The sequence below is a fragment of the Tauraco erythrolophus genome, chromosome 5 (assembly GCF_009769465.1).
Source record: "Tauraco erythrolophus isolate bTauEry1 chromosome 5, bTauEry1.pri, whole genome shotgun sequence".
Lineage (NCBI taxonomy): Eukaryota > Metazoa > Chordata > Aves > Musophagiformes > Musophagidae > Tauraco > Tauraco erythrolophus.
Window position 1 is genome coordinate 49,106,517 of NC_141469.1, and position 11,306 is coordinate 49,117,822.

Genomic DNA, 11,306 nt, shown 5'->3' on the forward strand with positions numbered 1-11,306 from the left:
ATAAGGCAGAAGCCAAAGGTAAACTAGAGATTATCCAAGCAGTAAATCCTTCAGAAAGTTGCTGAGTATGACACATCAAATATATATTACCTAATTAAATCCAAGTTACTTGCATGGATAAAGCTGTCTTGAGAATGAGCCTAGAAGAGCTCAAGTCTTTCAGCCTTATAATCATCGGAAACAGAAAAAATAAAAATGTGTAGTCTAATTCTGAGAGGATTTACACATGGTTGCAGTTTTAAGAGCAAAGACTTAAGTGAACTGGTTAGTAAGTTACTGTTGGAACAGTAACTGAAGTATTAGGTTTTGACCTATAATGAGCTGGTTCTATCTAGTCTAATACTTTTTTTTTTTCTTTCCTGCCTCACCCCTCCTTTGAAACATACTGAGAAAAAGGAGAACAAAATGCTGAAGTAGTTGTGCCAGGCTAAGTTAGAATTTACTTGTTTACCCAAGAAACCCTAACTTAAGACTTATGGAACTTGAAAACGCTTGCTTTGCCATTTAGATTTTAACAATGGACTGCAGGGTAGCAGGTAAAGCTTAATGGAACTTACAAGGTTGACTTATTTTTAGTAGTTGACAAGTTTGGAAAGTATGGTCATTGAAGAATTGGTATTTCATAAGAAAGCAACTGGAAGTATCTTAAGGACTGAAATAATAGGAACTATAGTGGTATTACAAAAAAAAAGTAATCCTGAAATTGCAGGGCTCAGAGTAGAATTCTACATCCAGTAAAATTCATAACTTAGAAAAAAGTTTAACAACAGAAGCTAATCAGAGAACAAATGAAGACTATTGATGAAAAAGGCCAAAACAGTCTTAGACCCACTCTGACAAGCATGGGTACTACTGTACCAGTTTTTACACCGGCCTGCGTTTCACAGATGTTCTGAAGGTTTTGAAGGGAGAAGACAGACCAATTCTCTGGTCTTTCATTTCTTGAGAGAACACAAAAAAAGGCTGTACTGGCAGAAGTCTGAAAGGTCCTCTGGAGTAAAGAACAAAAGTAAGGAGTTGCAAGGAAGAAAAACTTTTAGAAGTAAAAGGATATAAAAGCTATGGATTTCCACTTCCACTTGAACCTAAATTCTATTGTTTCCTCAATAGAATTCCTAATTTTGCCAGATGATGGATCATTTAAGATAAAAAACATGCTTGAATTCCTTTAATAGTAACCTAAATTCAAGATTTTAAGTCTGACTTTTTTTAATACAAGTATTTGTTATGTACTTAGCTGTGAAGACTAAGAACAGTGAACTTAACCGTGCATTTCTTAGGTCATGTGCTACCTGTGACAGCACTCTCCTGCAGCACAGTCTTTCACCCCTCACAATGTTGCATTATGTTTCAAAATGCAAGTCTTAAACTTGAAAGCCTGTTTTGAATCTGGGCTTGTTCTATCTACTGTTAAGAAGTGAAACACAAGGCCTGGCTTCCTGCACTGCTCAAGACAGACTCTTCCACCCTTTTGTAATTTCCTAGCATCATAGAATGTTCTGGGCTGGAAGGGACTTCAAAGGTCATCTAGTTCCAACCCTCCTGCCATGGGCAGGGACACCTTCCACTAGATCAGGTTGCTCAAAGCCTCATCCAATCTGGCCTTGAACACATCCAGGGATCAGGCATCCACAACTTCTCTGGGCAACCTGTTCCAGTGTTTCACCATCCTCATTGTAAAAAATTTCTTCCTTACGTTTAACCTTAATCTACCCTCTTTCAGTTTAAAGCCATTGCCCCTTGTCCTATCACTACATGCACTTGAAAAAAGTTCCTCTCCAGCTTTCTTTTAGGCCCTCTTCAGATACTGGAAGGCTGCTAGAAGGTCTCTCCAGTAGATCATAGAACAGTCCAGGTTTGAAGGGACCTTAAAAGACCATCTGTCCAACCTTTTATGGGAAAGATGAGATTAACTAGCACTTTGTCCCATTGCATCTTGAAAGCCTCCAGCAGTTTCTCTCTCATCTCTGAGGAGTTTGTTCTAGTGAATGATTGTTCTTACATAGATATTATGTTGCAATGAAACCTTTCCCAGAACAACTTATACCTGTTGCCCCTTGCTTTCTCCCTGTGGCTCCCTGTGAAAAGACAGCCTCCATCCTCTTTGTAGTCACCCTTTCATTACCAGAACACTGTGATGAGGTTCCCCCAAGCTTTTTCTCCAGAGAGAAAAGACCCAACTCCTCATACAGCAGGTTCTCCAGCTCATCTTGGTAGCCCTGCATTAGACTCTCTCCAGTCTGTGTTTTTCTTGAACTAGACACAGTGCTCCAGGCACAGCCTAACCCAGCACAAAGTAGAGCAGGATGATCACGTCTCCCTCTGCTAGTAATGCCCCTTGGACCTGATCTGCATTCCTTGCTGCAGCTTGCTGTCTACCATGTCCCTTTCAGAAAGGCTGTTTCCAGGTGCACAGGGTGGGCTCTTTGCTTTTTCCACCCCAGGGATTTCAGCCAAATTCCTGTTAGTGCAGCCACTGGGCCTATTGGGCCAATATTCTCAACTGTAAAATGGAATTAATGTGGTTTGTAATAAAGGCTACCTGCCTATCATCTGTGTAGGTGAAAAGCCAAATTGCTGAAGCTACTGGGAGAAAGTGCAACAAAGTTTAAGTATTTGACATACAGGCATGCTCCCTTCCTCCCACAAAAACCCCAAAACACGCTAAAACTATGAGCTCTTGTGCTGCCTTCTTCTTAAGGAGGAAGTTAAAATTCCTAACCTCTCCATGAAACCCTCAAATATTTATTCATGTCAGAATTTATATTAGAAACAAAACAATTTTGAAATTAGAGATTTATATTTAAGTTTTACTTATATTCAAAGTAGGAAATAACATTCCTTTTAACAGCTCAATGTTTATAATGATACAAGGAGAGGTAACTATTGCAAAGTGATTAACAGTTGACTTTAGATGATCATGTATTAAACTTGCAGACATTATATTCCTGTAAATCAACTTCTTTTCAGGCATTTAATAGTAACATCAATGGTACAGTTAAACAGGAACCTCCAGAAAGGAACATTTAGATTTTTCCTTATGTATAAAGCTCAATTACCAAAAATATAAAAAATCGTGAAGTAATTTGAAATACACGAGAGGAAAAAGTGCTATGGCAGAAGTTTAATATTTTCATCTGTGGAATAAGTTATAACTTTCAAGAGTTTGGCGCATTTTTAGGCACTGTTTTTGTATTTTTTTATTTGCCTGAATTGTACAGCAGGACTTGAGATGCCCAAAAACTGTTTAAGATAAATTTAAGGCAACCAAGTGCAAAAGCTCAGTGTACATTAGATATATGTAAACAGAACATTTCATAGTAGAAATTGTACAACTATTACAAGTCCGTAGTATTGACAAAGGCCAAAACCATTCTGCCTGGAGACACAAATGCAAAACGTAGTTACACTAATCAAGCCCAAAACTACAAATTCCAGGAAATTAAATATAATTTTCTCTAACACAAGGCAGATAGATGCATTACATTGCTGTGCTAGAATATGTGCTCTGCTTTCCCCACCCCGACAAAACATGCAGTCTCGCATAGGTTTGTTCTGTTCATTTAGTTATGTACCAGCCAACAACAGAGCTCCAATGTTAAAGCAAAATGCACAACACAGCAAACAGATGGAATGTCAATGTACAGATATTGGACCTTTTAAAAAAAATACAGTACCTAGGATTCCCCATTTTAAACAGTTTTCAGCATATTGCATAGCAGTGAATTCATCTGCTACCTAAAACTGTTGCTGTTGACCCACATGGAGTTCCTCTTCACTTCTTCTTTCAGTTTTCTTTCATACTGTACAGTGGGTCCACAAGCTTATTGTGCACATGCATTAAACCTTGGGGGGGAAAGCAACAACGCCAGCTTTACATTAGTTATACTTTTTCAACATGTCTCTCTAGCCACATTTTTATTTGGAGTTTACTTCAAAAGTATACATTTTAAATAGTTCACTGGAAAGAATAATGATGGCTATATGAAGTAGCTTAAAATCAGAAGTTAAAGACAGCATATATATTCCTGTATCACTTGAATACTATTGACATCTTCAGTATAAAGCAAGCAAGGATGAGACAGTTCTGATAATAGACCTGTCAAAAAGCAGATCTGGAATACTTCCAAATTAATCGAATACATGAGATCCATCCATCTTTCTTTTCTATTAAAAATTCCCTCATAGTGCAATTTGTCATAAAAATCAGATGTACACATACTGATACCTTTTACAGCTTGAATTGCAATGTGCTGGCACTGCAGTATTACTGTCTTTGTAGACAGGCAAAACCAAACCAAAATTATCCAGACTGTTAGTGCAGATTCAGAACTTCAGTAATTCAACTGCTTTCTATTCTAACCGGGGATTTTTGGTCATATACAAGTCATCCATAGCTGTGAATAGGGAAGCATTTTTTTTTTTCCTGTTCAGACACTTTAATTTGAGAAATGCTGAAGAGAAGAGTAATAAAAAAAAAAGTCCTGATTTCTTTATTTTATTACAACTCAGTAAAAATGTTACCTACATCTAGGTACGTATGACATTCAGTCACCAGTACATTTTTAACCTCATTTCACCTTAAGGACTAAAAACAGTAACTGAGCAGTGTTCACAATTTGCAAAGTAAAAGTCCATTTTAGCACCAAACTAAAGATCAACTTCTAAAGTTACAAATTTAAGTAATATGCAACATTAAAAGTAGAAAAAAATTCTTAAAAACCATGAAAGAAGTCTGACAGTGCACATTTTAGTGATTATCTATGGCAAAGAATATTCAAATACCTTTGCTACATGATGCATCTGGTGACAAAGTTAGTGCCACTGCAGCAACATGAAATTTGAATAACTATACAATGGGAGGCCGTTTCTGTAGGTGACTACAACAAAAGGCATTTTATGCAGCATCTATTTCTAATTAGTGTGATTATTTAATATAAAATGTAGATGTTACTATTTCCTTCTCCACTTAATGACACATTCAGCCACACTAAACAGCCAATATACCTATAGCTGACTCAAGAACCCTGCTCATATTGTCTCTAGAGGTAACAACTTGCTTCAGATATTTGTGAAAAAAACAAAAACAAAAACCCAACCCAAACCAACCTTAGAAGGCAACATAAAGAAAACAGTTTTAGATTTCATGAAAAGTAGCTATTGGGTTGATGTACATGGGAAAGCGCAAGCTTAATTTTTTTTTTTTTTTGGGGGGAGTTTTAACAGTAAGTGAGAAAACATTAAGTATACATATGATACAAAAGCCATTTGTACTGAGAGAGTAACAGCTGTGCACACTACTCAAACTAGAACCACCTTTTGAACTTTAAAGTATTTCACTTCCTACCAGTGTTTTTCTGTTATAAAAAAGGGAAATGAAAAGGAGATAATTACCCACTTCCTAGAGGCATGAAAAATGCTTACGAAGTATTGCCTTTGCCATATTTAGTGAAGGATTTAAATTCTGTTAGTGAAATTGTTTCAAGAAAAACAGTTAGGAAAAAAAAAGCTTTTTTTAAAGGTATGTAGGGTTCTTACTTCATAGATGCCAAACCAATTATTTCAAAGAAAAGTCTCACTGTATAATCAAGTATGCTTTGCATAAATAGATTTCTGCACACAGTTTTAAGAAGAGCATGCACAAGTATGGAAAAACTATCCTGAATTAATTTAGCTGCAGACTAATTTGTAAATTCAAAAGTCATTTTCCGCTTCATTCTTCAAGAAAGTTACCCTTCCTTTTCCAATAAGAACATTTAAGTACACTTGATAATTTTAGCATCTAATAGATTTTTCATAAAGTTAGGAAAAAAGTAAAAGGGAGTAAGAGTTATTCTAGTTACCAGCCAATGTGGTACTTGATTATCAAAAAGATCTGAAGTTTCATATAGTACCTTGACATTTTTTAAATGACGAAAAATCACAGTAAATAGCTGCCATTATTAGCAGTCATTAAGAAATACCCAGCCTCCTAAGAAGTCTAACCTGAAGATCAAGATTCAGAAATAATTCCAAATTTGACCCACACTGATTTCTCCTCCATTTTAAAGGGGAAAAATCTCACTGATTTGAGAACAGGTAAAATTAAGCAAGTTTAAAGTAAACAATCTTTTTAAGATTCTATTGCTCTGTATTACAGGGTAGTTAAATACAGTGTGACACAACAGCACACATTCAGATACTGTAGCCCTTGATTTTTTAAGGCAATGTTCAGCATCATTCATACCAATAATTCTACATTAGGTTTATATCTTTCCCAAGCAAAGCTTTTGTTTTAACCAAGCAGTTAATGAAGTTCATCTTTGAAAACAACAGTAAGTACTATCTAGCGGTCATATAGGTAAAGACTAACACCTCCCCACCCCCCTAATACATAGGGGAGAACTGCATACTGAAAAAAATCCAAAATTAGCAAGTTGGCCACAAATGATATCAGGATAAAAATCATGTGAATGCCAGAATTGCAATCTAATACATATATGGACACTGGTGATATAATGTAATGCTCTAAAAAAATAATTTTATAAATTACAACCTTGATCTCAGATGCCCCAACTACTGCAAGTATCCATGTTAGTGCGATTTACACAATTGCACTTGGTGTGCTAATATAGTTAGAAGAAAACTACTTTTCTCAGCTTCTACAGTCTCAGTGAAACAGACTTCACATCTAGGAACACTCAATAACTATAATGAAATCCCGGTTTACTTTAAGCTTGCCTCAATATACCTACTACAAATATGAAGAGCACAGTAAAAGGCTGCCATGTATTAAATGTCAGTATAGACTGTTACACTAATTGCACTGCATGAAAAGTTTCCTCAGGTGGCTTTGAAGTCTATATCACACAGTTCAAGTGTACTAGACAGCACATTACAGCACACGGCAAAAGCAGCACGAAAATACATCGGGATTAATAAATGCATCAGGTTTTCTTTAAGTGAAACTTTCCAGTATATTTAAGACTAGTATACTGGAGCACCAGACTGCTGCTCTTTTACATACAGATGAAGATTACTAAACCCTCATTTCAGATTGGAAGCAAGGAATTATTTTCCCAAAGTAGATTTGTCTGGAATGTAAGGAACAAAAGTTATGTCTCCTAGCACTTTTCCATTCACAAGGAATAAGTTAACATTAAGTATTTTGAATATATAACATTATACTTTAGCTACTGTAAGGTGTTGGAAGCCTCAGATATAATATAATTTTTTTTTTTTTTAATTACATGTAACCTCTGATTCAGTGCTCACCTTTAAAGTACTTCACAGTTTTAACTCTTAGTTCTAAAGTAGCATCTTCATCACACACAAAGATAGTACGAGGATGTTGCTGAAAAGCAGAAACTGTCCACATATGATTGACTCCTTCTTCAATTGCTTTGTACAACGCAAAAGCCTTATGTGCACCTGTTATAAGAATCATTACCTGCAAAAAAAAAAAGGTCTCTTTACTTTCAATCCCAGTATCAGTACCAACTAGCTTTGAAAACAGACACATGCAACTAGAACTAAATGAGTTCTTACTTCTCTAGCATCCATCACTGTACCCACACCAACTGTTAGCGCCATAGTTGGTACTTTAGATAAGTCTCCATCAAAGTATTTAGCATTTGCCAAAATGGTGTCCATTGCTAAAGTCTTTAATCTTGTTCTTGAAGACAAACTTGATCCGGGTTCATTGAATGCAATGTGGCCATCTGGACCAATGCCTTTTCAAAGTTAAAAAAAGTAAATCATTCCAGACCTGCGAGTCAACAAATAACCTCAAACATCGTAAATGAATAAAAAAGTTTTAGGACTCATTCTTTCATTCTGGTTCTCCATTTTCAATAAAAAGCATTCAAAATTTACTTGAAATTAAGTTATTAGAAACTTGGACACCAATCATTCTGTTTTGATACTGATTCTTTGTTAGTCACAGAACTTTGTAATACCATAATTGAAAAAAGTGAGTTAGGCAAGTTGTGAAAACAGCGAGTAAAGAGTCGGTGTATTTGTTTGAGTAATAACTAACCACAGAGCATTTCCTCATACCTCCAACAAACAGATCAATTCCCCCTGCCTCTTCAATTTTCTTTTCGAATGCATCACATTCTGCCTGTAAGTCTGGAGCATTCCCATCAAGGATATGAGCGTTATTTGGATCTATGTCAATATGTTTAAAGAAGTTGTTCCACATATAGGAATGATAGCTCTCTGGATGATTTCTGGGAAGCCCTGAAATAATTTAGAGTGAAGTTAACATATTACAAGAACTAACCAAACAGCCTTAATTCTAGTCCATGTGTAACCAATGTAGGGCATGCAAGACAAACCTAAGTAAGAAGTCAGATAAAGCAGAATTTGAAATTATATTAAGAAAAATTTCCTGTTGGCATGCACGAGGTAAATGGTGTACGCTTCCTTCACAAACATCCTATCACAAGGAGTGTAAAGTCTTAAAAGAAATGCACTCACAATACCATCTGACAACATACTTTTTACAGAAGCATTGTAAAGTAGTTTACCAGCACTCAATTTAGCCTGAGATCCACCAGGACTAGTTTATTATTTTCATTTCTGGGGATAAAGGACTAGAGAAAAATGCTTAAGATGACCACATGTACATAAGTCTAACTTCAAAGTACAAACGTAACACACTGATCTTGTGCTTTGTCACGTATTTAACAGTTTTAATAAAGGAAAAAAAAATATCAGTATAGTGTGTTCTCACACAATTAGCACATCTTACCTACATATTCATCCATGTTGAAAGTCTTTACATATTTGAAAGAGAGATCTCCATTCTTGTGATATTCTATCAGCTTTTTGTAGCATCCCAAAGGCGTACTGCCTGTCAAATAAAGTTTTTCTATTGCTTTATGTATCTGCACAACATTTTCAGTGTATTTAAATCTATTCATAGTCAGATTTTGCTACAATGCTTTTCAGCATAAAAGAAATCTGGTATTTCTCAGCTTCTCAAACCTTACCACAACTTTTTACACAAATCAAATTCATATTTAAGTAGAAATATGTTGGAGTATTACCAAAAATATACTTGTGTTCTTTAAACACCGTATTTGTTAGCAATGATACAAAAAATAGTTCTAGGTTTAGTAATTTACATAGACTTTGAATAAAACTTGCCTGTTGGTAGACCAAGCGTGAAATATCTTCCTTGACTTGGCTTGAATTGGATAATACGATTACAGATGTATTTTGCTGCCCATTCACTAGCCTGATCATAATCTTCAAGAATTACTAGCCTCATTATGGCAGTGAGGAACTTGTACAATAAAATAAAATTTAAACCTGGAGAAAACGTCAAAGTTATAAAAATAAGCACCACGTGAACAGCTGTGAAACTCTCATAGAAGAGATGAAAAAATGACCTTTTATACTGATGACATATAGTGCTAAATAAAGGATATTTTACTTGCATAAGCCTATTGCACTCTTGCAGACCTAGCTCAAGCTGGACTGTTGGACAATCAAAAGAGAAGCTACAGAATTCAAGCGGTATATTACAGTCAAAGCAGTTATTAAAGTTCACAAACTAATTTAAAGTTACTTGTAGGAAAAAGCTAAAACGAAATGAGAACAAACCATTTTGAACTTCGATCTTTTGCTTAGTTGTTACTGTCAGAAAAGAGGAAAGACTGTAATTGAAATAAAAGCAAACAAATAAATAAACAAACATAGGGATTAACTCCTGTTTCTTATTACCAACTGAACGTCTAAGATTTCAAAAACAAGGCCCAGAATAACATCATGCTTCTATAGTTAAAATAGGTAATTGGAAGTAAACAATTAAAACTCCTTTCACTCCCATTCTAACTCCATAACAATGCTTCAGTAAGCTTATTAATCTGCAAAAAAAATGTTAAAGCATTAGAGATATTTTTTCCTGTGAAATGTAAAGGTTTCAAATATCTACGAGGTCACATTTTTTCTTTTCAACATAACTTTAAACAGAAGTCAGTCAGCCATTCTTTATAAGCTCTGATTTTGAGTACAACCATATCAACTATTAAGATGAGTATCTGGATAACAAGTTTGTCTGTTAAAACTACATGGGCATCTCTTGCATTCAAGTAAAAGACATTTTTCTCTGAGTTTCTGCTTAAGAGAGTCAGGCAATTATCACAAAGACTGAGGCGCTTTAGGTAGTTGTAATATATTAGTCTCCTCTTCCCAGGTCTGAGTGTGCTTGGTATTAGGCAGAAAACAACACAGCTGCAGAAGCCCAAGGCCAACGAAGTGCCAAAGCACCACTAGCACACACTGCTCTTAGTTAACCCAAAACGAGAGGCCAGGCTCAGAAGAAACATGGATTAAGCTGCAGTAGTTGTTAACGGGGTAACGCGTTCTTCACAGTAAACGAGGAGGAAAATGGACACCACCTTTTGCTGACTCTGCTGTTTGGTCTCCCCGGACCGCAAAACTATGACAAGCCCAACTCACCTTTGTAGAAGAAAGGCTATTCCATAGGTACCGAAAAGTTAACACACTTCCTCGAGGAGGACAGAAAAACAGGCCACCGGAAGGCGATCCTGCTGCTTCAGGTCAGCCTCACCAAGCTTTAATAAATCTACCCAGACAACATGGTGACGCTCTCTACGAGACAGAGGAGCGGCTCGCAAAGAGGGGCCAGAACGACCGCGGATTTTCGGCTGGGGGCACTTTTTTTTTTTCCTGGGGAGGGGAGACGGCAAGGACACGGATGGGATGGGGACACTAGTACAGCTACATCGTTAGAGGCAGAGATCTACTGCCGGACCATCTCCATCCCACCAGCGCAGCGCCTGCCTCTCACCCCGCCAGGCGGCCCCGGCCCCGGCCCGGCCGCCCCCCCACTCCGCCCTCCGGGCCTTCGGGCACCGCCGCACCCGCAGCAGCGGGGCCCGGCCCCGCTCCGCCCCGCCCACGAGCTCACGCCGCCCGGCCCCACTCACCCCGGCGGAGCCCGCCGCAGTCACAAGCACAACCGGGGGACGGGGACCCGCGCCGGCCGCAGCCTCCCGCAGCACCCACCGCCCCGCCGCTGACGGCCGCCGGCGCGCAGCCCGGAAGCGCCTGGCGAGGAGCGGAAACGGCCTGGCGAGCGGCGGGGCCGCGCATGCGCGGGCGGCGGCGGTCGGAGGCGGGATGTTGAGGCCGTGGGGGCTGCGCTCCTGGGGGCATGAGCAGCTCTTGCGCGGGGGTGTGGGTCGGAAAGGGCGTTTGCAGGAGCGGGGCAGGAGCCAAGGCGGTGCCTGACCTCAGGGGAGAGCTCAGGAGGCTGCCGGTGGCCTGGGGCGGGTGCAGACTGCTGCCAGAGC

The 11,306-nt window shown here is 38.3% G+C and overlaps 1 protein-coding gene across 3 annotated transcripts; it reads right to left on the minus strand.

Annotated features, from left to right (window-relative positions):
* Nucleotides 1-2,537: 2,537 nt before the first annotated feature.
* Nucleotides 2,538-11,003, minus strand: GNPDA2 (glucosamine-6-phosphate deaminase 2). 3 transcript variants are annotated; one of them, XM_086611693.1, is made up of 7 exons: nt 10,941-11,003; nt 9,129-9,297; nt 8,735-8,832; nt 8,038-8,220; nt 7,528-7,712; nt 7,255-7,429; nt 2,538-3,846 (listed from the first exon to the last, which is right to left on the minus strand). In XM_086611693.1, exons 2-7 carry the CDS (start codon nt 9,254-9,256, stop codon nt 3,788-3,790), a joined length of 828 nt encoding a protein of 275 aa, XP_086467819.1. In that variant the 5' UTR covers nt 9,257-9,297; nt 10,941-11,003; the 3' UTR covers nt 2,538-3,787. The 3 variants fall into 3 exon arrangements, with proteins under 3 accessions (XP_086467819.1, XP_086467818.1, XP_009987143.2); XM_086611692.1 differs by lacking the exon at nt 10,941-11,003 and adding an exon at nt 10,450-10,798; XM_009988841.2 differs by lacking the exon at nt 10,941-11,003 and having other exon boundaries at nt 9,129-10,798.
* Between the last annotated feature and the right edge of the window lie 303 nt (nt 11,004-11,306).